This window comes from Phalangium opilio, unplaced genomic scaffold (assembly GCF_054372755.1).
Source record: "Phalangium opilio isolate 3A_F unplaced genomic scaffold, DU_Popi_V2 ptg000070l_1, whole genome shotgun sequence".
NCBI classification, from domain to species: Eukaryota; Metazoa; Arthropoda; class Arachnida; order Opiliones; family Phalangiidae; genus Phalangium; species Phalangium opilio.
In genome coordinates, this window is record NW_028324182.1 from 13,650,859 (window position 1) to 13,676,259 (window position 25,401).

The window sequence follows — 25,401 nt, forward strand, 5'->3', positions numbered from 1 at the left end:
TTTTTAAATCAAAATTTCTGACCTTAAATTTAGGTTAATTTCATGCGAAATTTGTTTTCAATTAAATTTTGTAGAACATCTTAAGGATGCTCTTTTTCTTCTTGAGAAATTTTAAATGTATTATATATATTTATTTAAAAATTAAAACCCTATGCACAAACACGTGTTAAAGTTATAAAAAAACTTTGGATTTGTGACCTTTAAAAACATTGAAACAACCTTAATATATATACATAAAAACATAAAAAAATCCCACACGTTTAAATTATAATTTGAAATTTTGGAAAATAAAAAAAAAATAAAAAATTCATCATGCTTCTACCATCGAGGTGATTTCGTAGTATGACATCAGATTCGCCCTACCCTAACCCTTATATAGTTACGTATTTTTAAGGAAAGCGTTAATAATTTAAAATGTTGAAGAGTTATTACTTCCCACCCTTAATTTTTTTCAATCACCAAAAAAGACATATCATAAAAATTAGTGGACACGAAAAAGAGAGAAAGACCTTCAAAATGTTTAACCCCCTGAAGCTAAATTCACGATGGCGTGAAGAATAAAAGATATTTAATTAAGATTAATTTAATTTAATCTAATTTAATTTTAGCCAAGTCATGTAAGTCATATAGACGCATTCCTTATCCAATATGCTTTTTAGATAATTTTATTAGGGTATATTTTTAAATTTTCTTTCGACATTTTATATAAATTGAAAATGTTTGTCCACCGTAATTTTCGCATTTACGAAACGAAGTAAGTGATATTTAAGTTTAAACACTTCGAACTAGCCTAGAACTACATTACATTTTATTATCTCGGTTTTAAAGAAAACATTCCCCTTTTTTTATACAAATACACTTGTAAAATTTTAAATAAACGTTATTGGTAAATTATTCGAGCATTACAAGAATTTTTGTAACTGAACCTGTTCCAATTTCCATAGTTAAATTTTTTTTTGGAGGTTTTATACCATTTCGTTCGAATGGCTTCCTAAATGAGGCGTATCCATTATTATAACGCCATCAGTGAACTTATAACAATCAACGCGAGGTTAAACTGAAAATTAACCGCGAACAAATTCGTAATTTTTTATTTTATGAAATTTCCGTTAGTTTCGCGTAATTTATGGATGAATTCTATTAATAGGAAAATATATCATCAATTTTACCGCTAGGTACATTCATTTTTCATCACGTGTGTTTCACGTGTATTATCCATAATCCCGTTATAGCTTTAACGAAAGTGCAACGCTTTAAAAAACCGTGTCGAATTAAACCTCAAATACAAAGTTACGTTGTCACGTTCCATTAACTTAAAATTACAAGTTCAACTTAACTTAAATATATACTTAAGTTCTGTAAGTAATATTAATTTAACTTCGAACTTAGAACTTCGTGGCCTTAGGGCTTAAGCAACGTTTTTTTTATTTAGCTCATGACATTCGTGAGATTTGTGAGCAGAACCACGTAATTCCTAACGTTGTTTGTTGTAAAGATACGTGCTTTTCGCTCTTACATGGAAAGATTTTGCATTCCTTGCCCATAAAAAAACCTTAATTCTTTTATCCATCTCCTGACAAGTTAGTAAGTACGTATAGCCAGGGTGTGTCCACCTCTAGAATCATATTTGTATTCAATCAGAGCCTTGGACCTTGAGATCATGGACGATGTCTATAGTATCGCCTGCCAAAAGCTAACTAAGACCAATAGGCACCTCATCATCTTAAACCATAGACCTTAATGCAGCGAAACTTAGACAAATGCCAATACTACGTATCAAACGGGAATCCAATTAAACACAAAAAATCTTTTTAGAATTTCACCGTTATGGCGCGTCAAGATGGCATTACGTAAAATGGTAAAATATTACATTTCCCTAGCAACGATGACGTTGATTCTTGACACTCGGGTTGTTCTCTTATTGGATGTAATAGGAGGAAAGGTTAAGAGTTGCCATTTCCCTGTATTGTAAAGATGGAGCATAGGCCGCCGACTCCATTGGCATTGCCAAGGACTTATCGTCCCGGGATTGGCTCCAGGGTCTTCAAAATACATTTTTGTTCGGTAACGAATAAGCTCCCGGGCGACAGAAATTCTGGAGCCGTTTATAAAGTAATTATGGGCTTCGAGAAAGCTCGAACAGTATCGTAACATTAATTAAGATCTCATTTTTGCCCGGGAATTGGTGTTATTCCCATCGTTCGCCATCCATTCTCCTAAGTTCTCTACAAATTCTTCACCTAAATATTAGTTTTTTCAACCCCAAATAAATATATCTTAATCTTATAAACAAATATTGAAAATTTCAATTGTTTTTCCATAGAATTTAATACCACTTGAATATCTGCTTTAGCCGCACCTCATTACTTCATAATTTGGGTAGCTAGGGCGAGAGAATTGCATTTTAAATAATGAAATAACGACACAATTAAGTTTTTTGATATTTTATTGATTTAATAATTGTACCTCATTGTTTTCCAGAGTCTCATATTTGATAAAATGAATTTGCGTCATAGTTTGACGTTGGAAACCAAAATCCTTCGCACCTCGCACGCGAAACATTCTTATTAAGTTATAATGAAACTTCAAAGGTCTCACAATAGGTACATTTTTAAAAAAAAAATTTCTTTTGAACTATTTGAAAGGCTAGAGAAGATATATAATGAGAGGGGAAAGGAAAATAATTCATTCAGCTTGGACAAAAGATATTTCTCTCTTCTACGTGAGAATTAGTCGGGGAAAATTAACTTGAGTTTCGAGAGAGAATTCCTGCGGATAACTTAATAGAACCTTGGCCTGATTTGACTAGTTTCCTAAAAAATGCTGAAATGTAACTAAGCTAGCTAAGAAAGACAAAAGCTTAATTACGATAACGAGTGAAATTTTGAATTTCCCTGTTTCGAAAATTACTTAGACTTTAAATTAGAGAGAATTATTGTAAAAATCCCGTTGTGTATATTGGTTGAATGCCAAGGGTTGGCGTTGAGGAATTTATTTGGACCTTGCTTCTAGATACAAGAAGTTTATAACCCCATAATACTCTCCATAAGCATGGGTCTACGGTATCTGCCCATTACATCGGCATTGTCCAAAAGAAAATTAAGGAGAGAGAGAGAGATAAAGATCACAGTTGGTGATGGTTTTCTTGCAATAAATTCATCAAATGGTGACGACCCGGCCTTTACCCATTTATAAAGCATGTGTTGGTAGCTTTACTTACCCATACTTGCTGCGAATATTATAGGGTTTTGAAACCTTGTAAATTTGTATGGCGCAACTTTCCATCTCTATGATAAATTTCGATTTAAAGGAACTAATCTCTATTCCTTGAAATTGCATTTGGTTTTCCCCGTGGAAATTTAGAAGCTTTATTAGTGTAGCAAGTGCAGCTATATTAAAGGCAAATTTTATGACTTACGATTGAAGATCCAGCTTAATTCATAAATAAACTAAATAGGCTTAACAAAGATAGACTCATAACTATGCATGTCTTCTTTTAGTCATAACTTTCACTCAAAAATATGATAATTTAAGTTATAACCTCTCTTGTTTGCCTATATGTTTCGACATGTTTATTTTATTACGTTAAGTAGCTTTTAGGCTTAACTATGGTGGTCTTAATATCTCAAAAAAAAAAAGAATAATTTCTAAATGCACCATTTATCATCATCCTTTCTTCTGATTGATTTTTAATGGGAGGGTGAAACTTTAGTTTAATGATATAGAATCGTTTTCAATCGCCGTATTTTTTTATTCCTTTTATGATTAACGATTTTTGGTAAATGGCTGACCCTCTAAGGTCAAATTGAGAGTGGATTTGGAATTCGAAACGATTTCTTAGTACATTCAGGGAGCTAAAAGTTGCCAGAAAAAAATTTAAAAGTGGTCTCTTTCTCTCCTCCTGTCGCCTTTCTCCGAAAGGGGTGAACAATTTAAAGCAGACGTCCTTGAAAAGTTAATGCCCGGAACCTTGGCTTACGTCAAAGGTTTTTTGCCATCCCTAACAGACTAGAAACTTGTTTTTAAACTTGGCTGCTAAAATATAAGTTATAACTCAGCGACATCTCGTTGAACTAATCAATTTTATATTAAAATTATATTAAAATAATATTTCTAATATAATAAATTTATGTGAGTAAAATTAGTTGGTATTTTATGAAATTTATGGGTTTAAACATAGTGAGTTAATTTAATTAATTAGTTCTCAAATTCACCGACAGATTGATCTAATATAGTTGGTATTGAAATTGAGCATGGGATAGGTAGAGTAGAGTAGTAGCACCCAGGCAAATCTCCCCATAGATCCTAACATAGTTATAGCCGGAAAAGCGACATTTCTCTATTTCAAGATTTGTTTTCTTTTAATTTAATGTAATAGAAAATGCACCTAGAGTTTAATTTTTTGTTGGGTGTGATAAGATAGTTAGGCGTATTTAAGTTTCTAAATTAAACCAGTTTTTTTGGATTTTAAAGTCACCCTGACTTAAACCATTTTTGGTTGAATCTCCCAAGGAGCAGACAAAATCTTTACTGGGTGCGGTTAATCATTGACAACAAACCAACGCCTTTTGCGGAGAATTCCCTTTAGTATAATTTGATTTCTATACCAAAGTTTTAAATGGATTTCCATAATGGTGGAGGAGGTACAAAAAGAAAAAAAAATGTTACCATCAAGGTCTACCACTATGTTAAGAAGTATCTGTTTTACTTAAAGTTTTTATGAAATGTTTATTGGTGTTCGAATTGCAAGGTAATAACTTAAAATATATATAAATAACAAAGAGGCTTGGAAGATTATACAGAAAATAGGCTTAACATAAAGTAAAGCTTAGCGGGTGACAGAGATAAACACAATTTGAATGTCTCTCCGACATGGAGACATAGTTTTCTTCAACCGCTGACAACCGAAGTTCAGCTTCATTACCCCTTTGAATTTTAAAAATTGAGTTAAAATTCCATTAATTTTTATTTTTTACACTGACCATGAGAGTAACTCTAATAAAAAAAAAGAAAAAATATATTTCATTGGACTGCTCCGAGGGCTCTCGGAGTGATCTGAAAAATGTTTCGTGTTCCATTTGGAAGATGGAGATCACCTCTCCCTGGAATCAACATCTCCTAGAGCAAACCCCGAGCGATCTCAGATCAGTCCAATGAAATTCGTTATAGGCCTAAATCAAAGTTAAATTTATTATTAAATTCTGACAATTTTTGAATTTTTTTTGGGTGGCCTTCATGTCAATTTTCAGTTTTTTGCTTTTAAAGTAATTTTTTTAGTAAATAGGCGTGTTCGCGGATGCGTTTGTCATATTTAGTTTCCCCAGATTGAATTCCGATATCATTGTCTAATTTCGAATTCAAATTAATTTTAATTCTTAACGTCGTCAAACCCAACCCAACCCAACCCATTCGTGCAGGGAGGAGAGCTGTAAATCTTCGGAATTTTCTTAGTAAATTCGAGGTCAAAATTAGGAATTAGCGAAATTGGTTTTAGAGGGGGAAGATAATCTACGATTTATGGTAAATATCTTTGCTTTGGGTTTTTCCTTCACAGATTTAACGTAAACTTGGCAATGAAAGTTTGCGTGAAGCTGGCGGAACTTAACGATTCGCTAAATATGTTATTAAAAGAAAATGGGAACATTTATTAGATTCGATTGAATGATTTTATATTGTAAAACGTAACATTTAACCATTGAAATTTCGTAACCTAGACATAAAATTCAATTCTTAAACTTATTGTTCAGATTTTATAAATACGAAAAATTCCCAATCAATAACGAAATTTTCTACTGAAGGGTTTAAAAAGCATCCTTAAAACTAGTTCGCCAAGTTATTTTTTTTTTCTTTAATAAATAATGAAGTTTCATCAAAGGGATAATGAAATTAAAAATTATAATAGCGTTATATTTGTTTAAATACATTTTTTTAATAAAAATTAGGACTTTTATTTGACATTTAACATCAAGTAAACCTTCAAAATACTTTAGTGAAGTTAGGGCGGAGTGCACAAATATAAATTTATTGATTAAACACCATCTCTTTATAATATATTTAATTTGAAGCGAAGCATCGACAAGATTCTGTATTCTCCCTAAGGCATAATCAACTTTAAAACGGTTCATTCGATAAGAAAGAAATAGTTCATTGATCCCTGCTATAAAATGTCCCCTTTTATAATATGATAACCCGTGCAAAGCCAAAAGGTAACGTAGTCCAGGTATTTTAAGTTGGTTAAACTGTTATTACCCGTTTATGATATACGGAATAAACCTTTAATTTCGTCAAATGATCGAAACGTGCAAAATAAACAGAACAAAAGAAAAATAGAAAAATCGAAAGATAAAGAAAGCTTCGAGCTCGCGTTATCGTTTGCTTACAAATATTTTCTTTTCAGTTACAGATTATCATTGGGTATTCTTACCTCTGCGTTTACCTTCAGAGCAAACCGTGCCTGATGTATTATGGGGTCAGTTACTCAAGTTGCGCTTTTAAGGGAAGTGGTCGTTACTTTCTCATGGTGCAGACGAATTTCTCTTTGATGAAATTCATAACTTACCCCTCCCATTCTGCAATAAGAATTATTAAACGTAAGAGAAACGTGATGAGTAATTCATTATTCACTACTATCCTTAACCCTTTCTCGGGAAAGATGGCCATCGTATACCCGCCGGTAATAATACTTCGGTGAAGTTCAGTCACGTCTTACCGTGCATCATTTTAAGCCATTTGAAAGGTCTGATTATCCTTTGGCTTTAGTATCAGGTTAGAGTGAAATCAAGAGGAAAAAGGCATGAGTAAAACCTTGATCTTGTCCCGTTGTAGCTCGCCCGTTGATGACTTCCGAGTTTTTCAAGTCGCATCATCATTTTGATAGAAGTAGATTCAGTTGAAGTGAAGCTTTTTCATTGCGTAGTTAATAAAATTCTTCAGCGAATTGTAAAATGGGAAAAGGTCTGGGATTTAAAATATTTTGTAGCGTTTAAATTTCTTTTACTCTATGAAACCATTCATTATGCAGTGATGAATATGGGCTGGACGTATCGAAGATGGTTTAGTTAAACGCCTAGAGTTGCTAAGGGATAATTGCAAAATTATCTGAAATAACTGGCCCTGTTCGTGTTTTATTAACAGAACGCCTGTGAAGTGTTACAGGAGCATAGATTATTGAACATTATAGTTTAGAAACAAACAGTTGCCCTCGGTGAACATTTACTTTAAATAATTTACTTCTCACAGTTTCAAAATGTTCGACATTACTAGTTTCTAATTCGAGTTTAGTAAAGAAGAAATCCCTTTTGGAATTATAATAATCCTAGTGTACCTCGAACTTGCATGCGCTCGCGGTGAAATTTTTTTAAGGAAAGGTCAATGAAAATAACCGAATCCGGATTGAGTTCCCGCTAAGAAGTTAGTGTTCAAAGTAATGAGAGAAAATGTATATACTTCATTTTTTTCTTGTAAAATTTTTTGTAGGGCGAAGTCGCGATCAAGGCTCAACGTCCTAAGTATTACACGCGCGGTTATAGGGAAGCAGTCGACTGGTTTTTAAAAAGAGCTCGCGATTTTGGACAGAATCTCATTGCGTATGATGGTGTGGCTTTGAGAGGAAGGCGGGAAAAGTACGCGTGGTGTTGTTACATATCTTGTTCGTGTAATCCTCTCTGCTAGAGCTTGTAGTATTACGAGATTAATATTTATTAAATAGGCTTAACGTTTCCGTCAGATTTAAACCCCGATCTCTGGGGAGACTGTTCCCGTTATCCTTTAGTTAATTTAGATTAGTCAGATTTTTAGTATAAAGTATTGATCAAGAATCAACAAACATGTTTAAGGTAAGATATATTAAATTTTATTTTTAACTATTGCTTTTCTATTAAAGTATTTCATTCAAATTAATGTCTATAAATAAATTAAATTAGCAAAATTATGTTGTAAAACATTTAATTCGGTCGTTGGATTTTAATTGAATAATACTTATATTTAGGTGAAATGTTTAATTTGAATGAAAAATGAGTTCGCTACGCGACCCTTTGTTTTATATGCTGTGTAGTATTAGTTTCAAAACACGGGGTCTTACATATATTATCTTTATAATTATTATAACAATACAGCGGTAGTTTTGTCCCAGGGGCTATAATTTGGAGAATCTTAATTACTAAGTAAAATGAGGGCAAATAAAATTTTTCTGCGAATAATAATATTTTTTATTTTTTAAATTTTTTTTTTTACTTTTCGCTCTCTCCCTTAAACACTAAATTTCCTCTGATTACTGATAGTTTTAAAGAGATATCCGCACTTTAACGCAACCAAAAAAAAAAAAATTAAAAAATTTGCTTTATCTCCCAATTTTTGTCATTAAGGTAGATTTTTCCTTGTCCGTTAGGCATTAAATGAAAGCTTTGATAGTATAATTGCTTCTTGATGACGTTTTAATAGAGTTTAATCAAATCGATAGCGTCGTTTAAGGTGTATTAAATGTTTCCACATCATCCCCTTGGGACTTCCTTCTTGATACATTAATCTTAATAGCTAAAGTTATTTTAATCTGCACCCTTTTTAGCTCTTAACAACTCTAATTTAATTTCCTAAATTTAAACATGGATATCTTTTTGGTTACGGAATTTAAGTATAAACTAAAGGCCTCTTCAGACGATACAACCTTTGACTTAACTAGATGGGTCAAAAGGTCAACATGCCCAATAACCCAACTTGTTTACTCATCTCAAGTTGACTCCTCTAAATAAGTCTAAAAGTTATATCGTCTGAAAAGACCTTTAGAAAATATTTTATTTTTATTGAAATCTTAATCTATTGGCGGTACCTTTCCGTAAGAACTAGGTTATATTGACGCTTCTTAATTATCAATAATGAAATACCTTTTATTATTATTATTAATTCTGGGGCAATATTTTGGTAATTTGATTTTTGCGTTCACTTTCAAAATGGAAAATTGGTATGCAAATGTCCACATATATGGACCTAGTTTTTTTCATTGCGAGTAATTACTTTTGGCGTAGCGTATATCCGTTTTCTTTCATGTCGTGGTTAAGAACAAAGAATAGCCTACTTCAATTCCTTCAGAAATTACGCGAAAAATGGATAGAAGGGGGGAGGAGGGGAGAAATATAATTCCAGAACACCAAAATTGGGCAAAAGATTCCCGAAATTTCGCCTCAAAAATTCGTCGAACGAGAAGAATGAAAAAGAATTGGAAAAATCTAGCAAAATTAGGCGGAAAAACAATGAAAGCTCGTTCCATGAATGACATTCTTTGGTCGGTGTTAATAACGCTGGATTGTTGTCAACTCATCCTGAATATTGAATAAGTGTTCCGGAACTAGAGACTTCCTGGCTTTTTTAGTAGTGCAAGGTTGATTTGACGTCGGAAAATAATAATCAGACAACAGCCTGACAATTTGGTTTCTAAGTGGGTGTTCCCTTCGGCTCGAATTTTCGGTGGTTTTTATTTTCTTCGACTTCTCTGTTTTACGGTGTGTCCCCCCTATAGGCATGGAAAACTTAACCTAGATTTAATATATATACCCCTTTTACTTTTACTGTCGAATAGGTTTGGGTCCATTGTTTGGAAACCATTTTGATTTCTACACTAGTTTACTTTTAAAAAGTTCTGTCTGAAAAACCACACCTTTTTGGGACGCTGTTCATGGCTTATAAAATTCGAGTGTTATATCTACATTTGAAATCTGATATAAATGCTTTTCTCGCATTAAAGTAATTTTCTCCTATACGTATACGTGATTATAACTCCTTGGTTTTTCAAAGGGAAGCTGGATAAAAAAAATTATTTTTAAATGCGTAAGGGTTAACTGAAATATTGCCTACGTGCATGCAAATCGTTACTATATGTCTAGTTCTTAGTGGTTTGTTTCGAACCGTTTAATTGTATTTTAAAAATGAGTTAAATATTTCACCCTGCCTTTCAAATCTGAAATTTATAAAATTCTTAGAGTTTTCTAGATCCGGTTTAGGCCTAGCGCTGTGTAATATAGTTTAGTTTAATCTAGTCAAGGTCTGATATATATGTTTAATATAGGGCATTTAGCCTTTATACATTTTTTAATATATCTCTCGCGTGGTACCGAATGATCGTGCATGCATGCGCCTTTTCAGAAAATATAATAAGTAGAAACCATTGTATTTTTTAATCCCTCCCCGTTCAGCCCTTTTCATCGAGACTTAAATTGAGTTTTTCGTCGCGATAATTAATCTCATTTCGTCATTTTTAATTATTTTACAATTAACAGGCTAGTGTTTTTATTTTAATTAAGTTGTTACAAAGCTTAACTTAGAAGATTTTGAATAATTACAACAGTAAATGGTTTAACCAATGCAAATTTTGTTTCGTTAAGTGACAATAAAATGTATTCAAAATAACCCGAAGGCTCGAAATAATGGCATGGAAAGAAAACAAAATTATTAAAGAGAAAATACTTCTTAATTAGTGAAACTTTTTAACTATGAATATTAATCTATTGGTGCCAAGGTCTTTGTCAACACGACTAAGATATTTAACAAGGTATATTCATGGATATTATAAATATAACAAAGTATAAATAACCTCTTTTGGGCTAGCGAAAACTTTACTTAGCAATTAATACTAAGCCAGGAAACACACAAGAAAAATGGTCATAGGGTTACAAGTACTTTAATAATGGAGGAATATTTAAACCAATTAATGATTTATCATTACTTTATATAGAAATTTCGTAAAAATATAATATGGTTTTCTTGTCCATTTCATTTTCATTTGTTATTGATATCTATGACCACATTTTCTAAAGTATTTACGAGTTCAAATAACAAACTCTTCCCTAAATTAACTTTAGTTCACTCTAAAAGGAAAGTCGTGTTTATGGTATTGTCAATGTCACTAGGAATTGTTTAGTCTAACTTTATCACTTAGTGTAAGTTACGTTTGAAACATATCCTTTCGAATGGCCACGCTTCAAGAAGCGCATTACATAACTCTCAAATTTCTTTTATATAGCGATGGTGTTATTCATATTCGCGGAAGATGGGCGGTTTTTTTCTCCTTTTTTTTAAAAAAAGCTTAAGGGGAAACCGGTAAACTGTCGTCAAACTCTAGGGCTTGGATTACCTTATTATGACCTCAAGTTTCTTGCCCTCTCTTCATCAGCTGGTTGTTAGATATCCAGCCGCTTCTTGGACTAGTTGGGGAGTAAGAGGTTATGGCTTACGTAATTCTTTACCTCAAATCCTGTTACACGATCACGTACCTTACATACCAGTAACTGTAACTGAAAAAGGAATACTACGTCATGTTATTCAAATTGGAATCTGCAATAGAGCGTGTTGCGTTGAATGTTTAAAGTATTGATTTTTAAACTATAGGAGGTCATTGTTTTGGTGAGATTGAAGAAATGAATGTATCATATTTCCAATGAGAGTTTTACTTCAATGCTTTTTTTTTTATTCTAAACAAACTTATAACTCATTATTAAACAATCCATATTTCTGTAGCGTTCCAGGGTGACTTGCCATTAATAATTGTGTGAACTATATTTACTTATCATTAACGAAAACCAACGCGTGGTTTGAGAACTAAATATTTTCCAAACATAAGTTTCCAGTTAAGAAAGTAGAAAGTTTAGCTTGGGTTTTTTTTAAACGAGTCTATCTAATGTACGTAGATTTAATTAATTTCTTTACTATTTAACGTAGGTGGTTTACGTCAAACAATCTTGAATGGTAAATGGGTTTTTGCTTTATGGGTGTCCCGACCTCTTTTAAATAAAAATTTACTTTTTAAAAAGTTTGGGTTAGGGCGAAAAATAACGTATTAATCAAAATATTTTTCTCGTTTTACAATCACGGAACCTTTCTTTATTCGTTGGCAGAAAAATGACACGTGCAGGCTCGTAATCTGGGTTGAAATTACACTGAGTGTTCTAGTTGATTTTCCAGTTTACCTTCCCGATAATTTTCACGTAAAAATCACCGGTGATTAAACGCAATATATGAAAGATTAAGAGAATTATGAATTCTAAAATGAATTCAAATTTATTCTACCAACAGTTTTCTTGCGAATTCTTTGTGTATTCGCTCTGTTTTTGTATGGATGGTAACACCTTAACGAAATAGATAATTGTTTCTTGATAATGGGAGGTTTTAACCTTTTAAACGTCTAGTGCACGTCAATAACTTCCTTGTTTTTTGTAACATGTTTTTTTTATTTTGTACCTTTTGTGGGCAGTAATAATTAAATCAGTTGCTTTTTTTACTTAACAGATACTTCTTTTGCTGTCTGTATCGTCTTTAACGTTGTCTCAACCCACTACGACGCTCGCTCCTGAAGATGACCTCCCAACAACGACCCTAGCGCCGGAAGTTAAACCAACTGCTAAACCAGGAGTTGTCGAGTTACTCGATATCGCTGGAGCCGATATTCAAAGAGCCGTCTTTCACCAGAAGCATACCGTTCCGGATGGTACTGTTATCGGTACTTACGGCTACTTCGACTCGAAGGAGAAGTATCACGTCTTGAATTACGTCAACGACGCAGCTGGACTTCGCGTCATCAGCGACTACACACCGTTCGAACCTTTACCTGGAACGGTGACTGCAGCCGCCGCTGAAGCTGCCAGTGTTCATGCATCTTCTTCCTCAACCAATAAGGTTCAAAAACCGGAAGATGACGATTTTGACGATGAAAAGGCCGAAAGCTCGGTCACCATCGAGACAAAGCAAACTATGGAGACTCACGTAGTGAACAACAACGCTAAAGTAGCCCCCAAGAAACCAGAAGTCGATCCCTTAGAAACTGGAGATGGGGACAACCTTCTTCGAGACGAGCATTCCATCATTCGTACACACGCTCTTCCTCCACCAGGTCACCATTTTCTGAACGGATTCTACGGTCATCATCATGGCGGCTTTCAAGGCCTAGCAAGCGCCACCTTCCCTCAGGCCCCAATTGTACCCGTTAGGCCTAACATGACTCGAAGAAGATTTTACAACAATCTATATTATGGAGCTCATGGAAACGGACTTGGATACCAGGCTCAAGACGTTGGTGTCGCGCCAATGAGACGTATCCCCTTACCTTATGAAAACCCATTGTACCCCCTCCTTTACGGAGACCAAGGAAAACTAGAAGTTCACACTGACACCGAACGTGGGGACGAAATTAACGATACTTCTGGTTTGGACGCCTCTGACGCCACTTCTGAAGTGCCATCCAACCCTGGTAAAGTTCAAGTAGCCAGTCACGCTGTTCAAACTCAAGAAGGTGCGGCTAACTATTTGGGAGCCGGACATTACGGTGAAGCTGGTCAAGTAGCCGTCGGACAAGTAGCCGCGGCAGGACATGTCGGTGCGGGAGGAGCTTCCGGTCATTTCAATACTGGTCATTACGGTGTTTTAGCCCCACCTACAACTATTCACCACGGATACGCTGGACATCACTATAACAATGCCCATGCTGGTTACCATCAAGGATACTATCCCGCTCAACAAGTCGCGGCTTACTATCAACAAGGTTACTATCCTCCGTCTCACCACGGAGCTGGCTACGTTGGACACCATCAAACTGGATATCAAACCAACGCCCGTTACTACGCCCCTCAAACGGCGGGATACGCCCAGAGTCACCGTTACTATTATAGATACCCTACCCAACAATACGAGTACTCGCATAATTACCAAGGCTAGATAACGCGGTTTATCATTAAGAAATTAAACCAGAGCAGCTACCTAAATGTCTAATACAGATGTCCGTTTTAGTTTTAGTACAAAACCGAACTGATATTAGTCGGTTATGAGATGTTTTAACGGAACGTATAGGACATGTGGAATTTTTGTCTTGTTTTAATTATTGTTTTGGTGAAACTGGTTAAAATGATGATAAAAAGTGCCAGCTGGAAGCGACGCTTTTAATTATTTTTAATCGTATCGGTTGAAATTTATGGGAATCATGCGTGTCTCTCTCGAGAGAGTACGTACGCGCGAATATTTATTGCAACGAATTAACTTTTCTTCTCATCTTCATGATGAAATAGGCGAAAATCGAATACTTTGTTATTTTTTGTCACCAAACGTTTTACATTATTTTTTTATAAGTTATTTACGCGTCGATAGCTCGAATAACACTGTTAAAATGTTTCTTTTTTCATGTATTTTCCCCTCTGATTATCTTAATAAAAGTTTCTTTTATTACAAATCTTCATACTTATTTTCTAATAATCAAAAAACAAAAGTATACCCAGAGGTAGATAAAGAAAAGCAAGAAATAATTGTTAGGGTTTTTTTTAACACCACCACCACCAGGTACGTATTTGGTATCTTCTATTTTGTTATATAAATATCTTAAAACTCTTTTAAAACTAATTTTAAAGGTTAAATATATTTTACAAAAATTTATCAGAATTTCAATATTTAATTTAATGCTGAAACTTGCAATTAATTTAATTGCAATGTTTAATAGTTCTCTTCATTCATCCTAGGTGGACCTAGTAATCAAGGCATTGGTAAAAAACTAAAACTAACCGGGAAAATTGAAGTCTAAAGAACAAGGTAGGGTTGTTTTTTTAAGACCTTTCAATGGATCAAAGGTCAAGCGAGCATAGTTGGTAGCATGTTCCTCTCTTCACTCGTTCATTTTCAAATTAACCTTCGACGATGACAGCCACTATCTTTAAATATGTATAAATTAATTAAATAACCAACCCAGTACGTTATCTTAATACAAATTTAGTTCGGTATAATTAAGTGTGTGAAATATGGTTGCCGAAAGCTTTCTGTGGTGATTTATAAAAACAATGAAGAAATTGTGAGAGGTTAAGCCAAGGGTTAACGTCTTGATGCCTTCCACCACAGACATTATCTTCAGAAAAGTGATATATTTTCTTTATGCAAGTCTTTTGATTATGAGTGTAATTAAGTTTAAGTATTATATTGGTTAGTGGTCTACCGCGTAACGTGTTAGAGGTCTTTTGGAACTTTTTCTTTTTCGATATAACCTTGCCGACATTCCACTCGGGCTGCGTCTTCGCTTGCAAATGATTAAATTATGTTAATGAATTCTGCTACCGTATTCGAATATCTTTTTATAAACGGATAAAAAATAGGATGGGCTTTCTCCAAAAATACCCTTGCACCCTATAAGAACCACTCCCGCGTAAATTTCCATTTAGCTCTGTCCACTTGAAAAGCGCGATACTTATAAAAACAACGATGCTGTCTTATATTTTGAAGTTAATATAATTACTTCGAGTACTGAATAAATTTTAAACTAAGAACAATGAGGGTCTAGTTACTCGGCCTATTCTGTATCATATCTCTTTATTAAGCCTTGGGAGCCCACATAGTGTTATTTCGTCTTTCTTCATGAATTTGTATCTGGCCATGACCATTTTGTTTTAAAACCTTTCTTTTTAGCCATATCGTAGTATACGATAGGCTCTTAGTTTGACCCGAGCCGTAGTAACAGTAGTAGTAGTGGCCGGAGTTTTCGCTATCGTTATCGTCAGATTTTAGCTTAAAAGGAACTTTATATTACCACAACCCACCCATAGGGGTTACTGGGCTCGGTTAGAGATTTAATTTTAATTAAAATTTTTTTGAGATCGCAGCCGGGATTCGAACCCGGGTCCCTCACGCAGAAGACGGACATTCTACCATTGAGCTATAGAGACTCGATAGAAACCCCGAGTTTTTTTATTATTTATTCTTATCTCTAAAATGTCGGGGTGGTGTGGGGTGGGGTACCTCTTAATCTGTGGGGTCGGAAACTTTTGAATTTTTATCTGTGGGGTCGGATACTTATGAATTTGTATGTTTGGGGTTTTTATATTTATTTTCTTTTTATGTATGTGCTAATTAAATAGATAACGATTTTCCCGTTTCGTTCTCGTTCGGTAGCTATCGTCATCTATGTTATGTTTGACTGGAACGTTTTGGCGGTTAATTCAAATGTGGGTTTAGATAGAGCTAACATAGTGTTAAAAGAGCGTTATGCGTTTGATCATTTTAGCATTGCTAAAGGTAATTCGAGGGGATAATCACTAAATTGCGTAATCACTATAACTAAACTTTCTCTTTCAAAAGTTTCTGGGCATAAGTCCTTGTTAGAAATTTATAAGATGCGATAAGTGTGCATCGGCATAAGTCTATGTTGTAAACTCATAGAGGGGATTATCACTAAAAACTATCTGTTCTTCGATTCGCCGGAATATTAGAATTACAGCATAAGTAAATTTATACGGTTATAATTTAATCACTGTTTAGAGTAGGGAATCGAGGGGCTATTCACTCTGATTTTATGCACGGTAAATCATTTAAGCATTGAAAAAGATAGCGCTATTCACTCATTAGGGTTAGGTATAGAGGGGTTATCCACTCATTAGGGTAGGGTATAGAGGGGCTATTCACTCGTACGATATGGCTACTATTACGAGCCCTTGGGCCGTCTTGTTTTAACCATTTCTCACCCTGAGGCTTGGGTATATTTATTTTATTATTTTTTTTTTTTTTTGAACTTTGAAAACCAAACTGAAAATTTCAACCCTGGTCAAAGGACTACGAACCCTTTTCTTACGTCAGGGACACCCATGTGGGGATGGATATATCGAAATGACTTTTTTCCCAGGCAAGCTGGCACCCAATCAGATCCTTTTGAAATATAAAAGAAAGGTTTATCCACTTTACTCTTTTAACCTCTAAAGCGATTAATTTTCGATGAGATTGCGAAATAAAAAGTTAAATATTTCGAGACCGTATAAAGAAGAATAAAGAAAGATCTACCTCTTTGGGTTGTTGCTTTGCACCGCGTTCCAACAGCGTGTGTCTAAATAATAATGAATTTGACATCGTTAGAAATGGTTCAAGGGAACAAGTTTCCAACTGGAATATTAAAATTTAAAACAAAATAAAGACAAAGATAGTAAAGACCCTATACTGGACCGTCACCTATGGGGACGTGTAGAATAGTCTTACCACAAGGATATATTCGCGTTACTAAGAACACGCTAACATATTGTCATCTTTAGCTAACTCTAATAATATTAAATTTTAATTTGTGGAAAAGTTATTTTATTTGAAAATAAAATAGGTTACAGTCATATATGGTAAATACACCATGCAAGATGACCAACTTGAGCGTTACAAAGTCTTGATAAGTAAGAAAAGCGTCCTTTGGCTGGAGTTGCGCAATGACTTTATTGAAAATAGTACATTTAGTTTTGGAAAGAGGTCAAAGAGCAACCCACGTTGCCAAAAAGGATCCAATTTAACCCTAATTCCACTCCATTTTGGGAGACTAGGCTCGACGCGGTTAAGAATAGGACTAGATCATCTCACAATGCGATTCCTTTTCTACGGATTACGAAGTTTAGGAGCCATTCTTCTAATATTTATAAGATGTTTGGTTGTATCGTTCAAATCAATATATTTCGTCCAAGATGAATTGAACTTTATCGATTCTTTTCAGATATGTTCATAAATTTAGACTGAAGCCTCTTAAGTCTATCTGATTATTTTACATTTGGCGGACATTGAGACTCTTTAGGTGAAACCGGTGAGAGTAGGACTATGAAATATTCCAAAATGGCCGCTCGGTGAAAAGAAACAAACCGATTTATAAAATTATGAAAAATGTTTCGGCCTTCGGGAAGAAAGCGGGATTCCACCAAAAAACCCATGTAGTACTTATTTATACCAAAGTTTTTCTTCTTTTTTCTCTATCGGACCTCCATCTGTCTAGCTAGTTTTTAGTCAGGTTGAAATCGTGTCTCGCTCGACCCCTATATAACATGGTCTATAGGAAAAAAACCTTAACGTCGTATATATCCAGTATCTCACTGATCTTCGACGTTTTACGTTGCTGCTAGTAGTTTTTACCAGACCATTACGAAGCCTCTTTCGAACTAGCTTTACGTCACCAATAAATTTATCTTCTTCTTCACCGGATTTTTTTTTCCAATTTGACCCCGAAACCAACAATACATCGTTTGAAAATTTACAAATTATTTGTTAAGCCTAATTTTTTTTTCTTTCGTTTCTCCCCCTCTTATAACTATTTTGACCTAGACGGTAAATAATTTTTTTAGGTTGGAATTTTCTTTTACGTTTAAAGGTATTATAAAGTGATAAACAATGTTTCTAACAAAACTATTTATCACGATGCAAACTTAAACACTTCACTGTACCTTGATAAAGACGCAAATCTGCCCCCTCTAATTTTTCTCGGATGAAAATCTTGAAACTTCCTAGCTAGCTAGCCTATCTAGCTAGCTAGCTAGGCCTAAATGGTAAAAAGGTTTTGGTTGGCGGGCCAAAATAAGATCGTGAAAGAAGGCCTCAGGCGTGATCTTCTTACCCCCGACACCCCTCTTGGCCAATTTTTTTCCAATATATCTCCGATGAACTCTAACATGAAGGTGGAAATATGGTTTTTCTTCTTTCTTTCTTTTCTCTCTCGCTCTGTCTCTCTCTCTCTCTCTCTCTCTCTCTCTCTCTCTCTCTCTCTCTCTCTCTCTCTCTCTCTCTCTCTCTCTCTCTCTCTCTCTCTCTCTCTCTCTCTCTCTCTCTCTCTCTCTCTCTCTCTCTCTCTCTCTCTCTCTCTCTCTCTCTCTCTCTCTCTCCCACTCTCTTTTTCTCTCTCCCACTCTCCTCGCTTATAAGAGGTAATAAGTAGTTGTGGTTTTGAAATGTTTAACGTACTTCATTTTCGGCATTTGACTTTTCGACTATATAGTCAGCGCCTAGCTGGAGAGGCATTCGTGGGAATCATCCCCGGGGTATGACCGAACCCGAAGAGATCTCAGGAATCTATCTAGTGGGAGGTACATTTTATCAATAGGCGCTAATGGGCTTTTGTTTGACCGCTCTATATTTTGTCCGAGTTCAAACTTACAATACATATACAGCACTTTTCTCCTATCTAGACAGAGGGGTGGGTAATTTCCCTTTATTTACATCGGCTTCATCCAAGTACAGAAAGTACAAATCGTATGTAAATCAATTTAATAGGGTGACCAAGGGCATCGAAAAACCATCCCATAATTCCTTGCAAACGCAACCCTCGATCAAGAAGATCGAAGAAGAAGGTAATAGAAGATCTTGTTTAAGTTACGAAGTTTTTCACTTCTTAATAATTTAAGGCGCCTAAACTAAATTTTAAGGTACCATTTCTTTTACGTCCTTGATAAGCCTAAAAATTAACGAAATTTCTTTCGCCAACCACACTTGAAATAACAGCTAATTAATCTCATAGATTAATTAAAAACTCTAATAGCGGCTAACCCATTTTAAACAACTCTAACCCTAATTGTTTTCCGAGATTAGAATTTCACCACCACTAAGAAATTCATCGTTCTCTCTTGGCATACAGAGTTTTAATGTTTACGTCTCGGAATTTAGAAAATGTTAATGCTATAAAAACGAACCTTATCTACTCATGGGAACTCGAGATTTCTTTCTTTCTGTGGGCATAAAAACATTAAGAGGGGAGTTCATCGTCGATGGCCGGGGTTAGAGGTGCGCCGTTAAATGATGTAAAGGAAAACCCTAAATTCCGCCGAAGGGGTTTTTTTTTATTCACCATCTGAGAGGTTGAAAACACTCTTACAACACGAGACTGAATGACGCTTCATTAGATAATACTTATTTAGCGTAGGAGTAGGCTTAGCACGCTGTTTCTATTAAAGAAATCGATACAACATTGGCTGTAAACTTTTGGAAAACATCACGAATTAACCATTCTCAAGTACCGTTAAATTTACGAGAGAATTCCCTTTAAAAGGTTAAAAATCTTACGCCTACAATCATCATTTGGGGTCTTTTTGTTTTAGGTACTTTTGATTTGCTCAATAATTTGTCGGAATTATGGCGGAATACGAACAAAGGGAATATCTAATTAGATTTAGGTTATAAAATGTCCGTTTCTACACAAATGGAATAACAATTGGGGTTATTTGGGTTGACACACCGAACAATAAAGGGAAAGTCAGGAAATTATGAAAACAAATAATAGAGTGATGAATCAAAATATTACCATTACGCATTTAGGAAGAAGTATTTTTTTTAAATAACAAACATTTATTAATTAATATTGTCCCCATTCTTTTTTTTTTCGTTGTGATTTATAAAGGTATATTATAAAAATATTTTTTTTTTCAAATAAGTTATTTACATATCTGATTAAGTAAAAATTTGGCCTATTCTACAATTTTTAAATTATACAAGTTTACTTTCTATAGTAGTTTTGCGAGTGGAATTCGATCTATTTTTTGAGGAGTTTGTAAGTATATTGTAACTATTGGATGAAATTTGTTTTGGTAACAATATGTTTCTACGTATAATGTTAAAGAAGATAGGAGCAATTAAGTTTCCGTAATCTACATCAAACGTTGAACTTTCCAGCGAAGCACTGGGGACTATTCCTATTGGAGGAATCCCTAAGGTTAGGAGAGTACTAAGCGTCCAATAGGGCTACTTCCCAGGGAAAGCCTAACGCGTAGTGTCATCCATTACGGAAACTTAATAGCTCGTATCTTGTTTAATATTGTAGATTGAAACATGGTTCCAATTGCCATATTCATTATTTAATACACTCTTTCAATTAAAAAACAGAATATTCTAGTCCGAAGTATCCTTTTTAAGTTTGATTTAAATTTATAGTTATGAGTTATACAATGATTCATGTTCGGACATTATTAAGAGAAAATTAATATTGTTCTATGAATTTAATTTCGTTGTACGCATATATGGAACTAACAATTCGGTTTACGGGTTCGTAAAATTCTAAAATCATTTTTAAATCATCCAAAAGCAAATTCCTTAATGTTCTTCTAATAATAATCTACAGAATTTCCACTATTTTTCGATCGTTTTTGATTTGTAATAAGAAAAAAAAAGTTCTATAGTTAATCTCCTAATTTCGTTGCGTTGTATGTTTACCCTGGGTTTTATTTATCCACTCGGTTGGTTCAGTATTTTTTTTTTGTTGGAATTTCCTCATAAACCGTTAAGAGCCTGGTGCCTCAGAAACGGAGGTAAAGGTCCGACGAACGGCGTGGGAGGCCTAACTATCGGCTTTGGTCGTGGTTCCTCCGGGGTGGCCGATGAAATTCGTAAAACTTGGAATCCACCGGTGCCCGCTTTATATTCCACAACCCTCAAAGTCCCCGTCGGATCCACGTACCTTTAAATAAAAACAGCGGACAAATATTAAGATCAACGCCGAGAAACTTTGGGAAAGAAGTTTAATTTCTTTTTATATCAAAAGCGAGAATGGTAATAAAAGGGGCATTAAAAAACAGTTGGGGAAAATCCACCTCATTCCAAATTTCACAAGTTATATAGTAGATCTTAATATTTCTCGTCTTTGTAAAGAAATCGTGAAAAACTTTAAAGATAGGGATTTGGCGGTTGTCACGTTCTTGGAGAGAGGATGTACAGGGTGTTTTTAGATGTTATTCCCGTATTCGGTGGACATTTCAAGGTTATGTAAGTGTTAAACCGGTCGAATATAAACTATGAATCCGGAATTTTAGATAAATCGTGATTTTTTTTTCCGCTGTCACTGATAGAAGAAATATACGTGAGCCGTTTACCTTTCATTAGTCTCTAATGGCAAATATATCACCCTGTACAAAGTGGTGGATTTCCCATAATCATCCCCCTAGCTAGCGCCTGGCTAACTCCCACAGTGTCAAAAGTATCTTTACACTGTTCTTTATTCGAAATCCTGAAAAGTGCAGCGGGTCTTATTTCCACACACCTTTACCAAATTATATATATCTGTTTTGAGATTTCATGACTTTCATTGTAAGCTTTACTCTTCCATTTCTTCAAGACCAGGCTTTTGATGACTTAAAAGGGGAGGGAAGAGTAATTAGACCTGTTATTCTCACCCGTATCGTCCTCTGACCGTGCCGTCCGCTTCTCTTTCTTCTTGACGAAATGATTGGTTGGGTCCGCTGCCCGTATCGTAACCAAACTTGTAAGTTCCCGCTCCCTTGTGGTTTTCGATGTGGTATCTCGCCTTGGTTCCGGCTGGGATCGGGACTTCGCGTCCGTACGAAACAACGGCTCCGTACGATTCCCAGCTAAATAGGCAACAAATCATAAGGAGAATTACGCTACACAACGTAGCGATGTCCATTTTGTATCCGTTGTTATTGTTGCAAGACGTATAGAAGATGCCTAGAAATTAATAGATAAAATAGCTTTTATTTTCTGAACTGAATAAGATACAATATTCTTAATAACGACGATGATAAAGTGTCACGTGATTTTACTCTATCATTTGTCAAAGCGCGTGGAATTTCAAGATTCAAAGGCTTAATTAACATTAAAACTTTCCTATTCTTAAAAATTCTCTAAAATGGTTTGAAGAATTTTTAAAATTTAGAAACTAGCAAACGTTTGTATTAGCGGCAACAAGCTTTCTTACTATTTAAAATTAACTAATTCAATTGACTAACAAATACCGTTTAAAATATAATAATAACAATAATAATAATCTAGGCTTCAAGTGGTGGTTTTTTTCTTTAGAAAAACAATCAAAATAAGTCTAAAAACCACGGAATCGAGTCTGGCTTTGATACGCTACAATTTCCTCGACATGAATTTGAAACTATTAGTATGGAAATTCAAAATTATTCATTAAACATAACCGTACACGAATTCCCGTTAATCATGTTTAATTTATGAGAAATAAAAAATGTAGAGGTTATTTAATTTATTCGGCATTCAATCAGCTAGTCATTTTGTAAAAAAAAAAAAGTGGGACAGAACTTTCCCTCGTTTCAAATATGTTGATGAGCAAATGTGGCTGGGAATTTTTTTATTTTTTGTTTAAGTTTGCTTATATTAATTATTTTACCCGTTAACATATACCGCCGTAAGAATTTCTGTTGATTTCTTATCCGTATTTTCATATTTTACAGGTTTCTATGAAAAGGTGAATCGGCGATTAAAATATTTATGGACCGGAAGCTAAAATAATTTGTTTACTTTCTCTTTCGAATCCCACAAACGTAACTTTATGTCCGCGTCAAAATATGTAAATTATTGAAATCCCAGATTTTTTTTCTACCTAGTTTACTTTTCCGGGAGATTTCGAAATATCCCCAAAAAGCCTCGTGTAGAAAAATCACCCACAGTTTGATAGGGGTCGAATATATTAAAATTTTAAATTAATTCCGAGTGGATTTTTAAATCCCTTCACTGTTGAAAACTATACAGGTTGTTTCAGAAAGGGTGGTAGGATTCAAGTATAGTTTTTTCTATAGGTGATTTTGAGTTTAAAATGTTAAAAATTTCATAGAACATTATCCACTCAAAATCACCTAAAAACCCATGGTCCTTTTTGAAAGTCGGAACACCCTGTATTTTAAACTTACACACCACCCTAAATCTCATATGTCATCGAATTAACTTGAATCTCTTAAATTTTAGAAAGCATAGACTTAAAATTTACGAAACCAAATCCTAAACATCCTTGAAATTATACAAAAATTTTGTTATAGCTGTACCATGAATTTAATATTCTAATACAATAAAATGTTGAATATTTTAATTTTTATCAGATATTTTTAGGGAAAAACCTGAGTATTATATTTACAATACAACATTCCAAGTATTACATGGATATGCATAAAGTTCGGAAGTACGTTAGTCGATGTAAACATTCCCAATCTATCTACGACTGGACCCTAAGTGTAATGGATAAATTCAGACAATGTTTACTTCTTCTAATGGATATCTGTTCCGTTACATTTGAGATATACTTGTATAACATTTATGAAATGTAAGATGATGATAAGTTGGGTATCTGTATACTTCCCCAGGACTTTTAAGTAGCGCATCTATTACGATTACGCCTTGACATTTACCCAGCGTATCTCCAAGTACCGCACGGTACGTACAAGTACTTGTCTTTAACTTCCGCCGTATACATATGTGAGGGTTGCGACTTGCTAGGAGTATTTGCAATTCAAAATGCATGGTGTTTTTCATCGCGACTCCCCACGTGTTCGAATAAAAACAACGTTAATGTTACCTCATCGTAAGCGATCATATTTCCATAGATCTTGGACCCTCCCAAAGTACTCTTGCTTATTCTATCTTAGACATTACACTGAATATCATTAAGTTTCTATACATAGAATAACCGTGTTCCGGCGCCCCTTATACAGGGTGATTCAAAAAAGCGGTAGAACAGAAATATCGTGGATTCTAAAATGGACAATTTTGAATCATTTTGACCCAAGAGACGCCCTAAACGAGAACTTATGATTGAAGTGTTTTAGTGTTGATCCATTAGATTTGAGTAACGCTAATTTAATTAAGCGGTCATCCATAAAACACCCTAATCATAATGGAAAAATTTCATATAGAACCCTCTGTACACCCTGTTTATGTATATCTCCATATATAGTACATGTAAATATACTAACGGGATCGATACACGTTTTGTTTTTGAAAATGAATACGAAATGGTTACGTTACTTATATAAGCTAATTCGGAAGAATTATTTTCCAAGTTAAGGTGTTTAGAGTGAAAGTTGACACAGTAATAAAAGGTCTAATCTAGCAACTGGATATTTCTGAATATTTAAATTCAATTTAAACATATTGATATAGATATTAAAAAGTTTAATTTAATTAAAGTTCGCTAGTTTGAATTTAGTTTCAATAATTCCGATTAGAGGTTTTACAATATGCATATTGTTTTCTCACAAATCCGCGTTTAATTGGGTGTATTATAATCAAATTTGAAGATTGTTTTCAGTGATGGATATTAGTAAACTGGGGCAGATAACCTGATCTAATCAATTAAAAATTAAATAATTATAGTTTAATTTTTTTTTCATTTTATTCGATAAAGATATGTTAATTTCAGATTAAATGACATCTAATTGAATGCTGCGCGAGTTATAAAATTCAAAATGGAATGTATATCTTCGCGAATAGCAATTTTAATTGTTTCAATTGTACTTTACAAAATGTAGTACTTGAAAAAATTAATCAACAAATATACCTATTTGAAAAAAAATACTAACCTCGATAACGTTGAAACTTGGCGGTGTTTATAATCCAGAGTCCGCGATATCACGTTCCAAGTATATTAATCCTTAATACGGAATGGCTTTCGGTGTAGTTTATTCGACTGGAATAACGATATCGCGATGGTGCGTAGCTTAAGTCTCGACCTTTCTTTATAAGGGGACCCGCTTCTTCGACCCAGCTAGTTAAGAATTCGACGTGAGAATGCCGAGTATTCAAGAAGAGTGTTATAAGATAGCGGTGATCGGGGGATGCCCCACGGCCAAAAGTAAGTTAAGAAAAAATCACGCACCTTCCTCGTACCTTACCGATGGTTGGTTGTCTTTTTTATGGCATCACAGGAAC

General features: G+C 34.4%; 2 protein-coding genes across 2 annotated transcripts; one reads left to right on the plus strand and one right to left on the minus strand.

The window, feature by feature from the left end:
* The first annotated feature begins 7,604 nt into the window (after window positions 1-7,604).
* LOC149661813 (uncharacterized) lies at window positions 7,605-14,160 on the plus strand. The gene is made up of 2 exons (XM_089843886.1): window positions 7,605-7,835; window positions 12,274-14,160. Exons 1-2 carry the CDS (start codon window positions 7,827-7,829, stop codon window positions 13,693-13,695), a joined length of 1,431 nt encoding a protein of 476 aa, XP_089700012.1. The 5' UTR covers window positions 7,605-7,826; the 3' UTR covers window positions 13,696-14,160.
* Window positions 14,161-20,058: 5,898 nt separating this feature from the next.
* LOC149661814 (uncharacterized) lies at window positions 20,059-25,378 on the minus strand. The gene is made up of 3 exons (XM_089843323.1): window positions 25,053-25,378; window positions 21,897-22,188; window positions 20,059-21,184 (listed from the first exon to the last, which is right to left on the minus strand). The coding sequence occupies exons 2-3, from the start codon at window positions 22,145-22,147 to the stop codon at window positions 20,998-21,000; spliced, it is 438 nt and encodes a 145-aa protein (XP_089699449.1). The 5' UTR covers window positions 22,148-22,188; window positions 25,053-25,378; the 3' UTR covers window positions 20,059-20,997.
* Between the last annotated feature and the right edge of the window lie 23 nt (window positions 25,379-25,401).

What these genes read in the sequence shown, in the direction of transcription:
- LOC149661814 (XM_089843323.1), bottom strand. Translation starts at nt 22,147, where the DNA reads ATGGACATCGCTACGTTGTGTAGCGTAATTCTCCTTATGATTTGTTGC. An exon ending in ACGGTCAGAGGACGATACGG is followed by an intron (nt 21,185 to 21,896) that starts GTGAGAATAACA and finishes TTTTATTTAAAG; the next exon opens with GTACGTGGATCCGACGGGGA.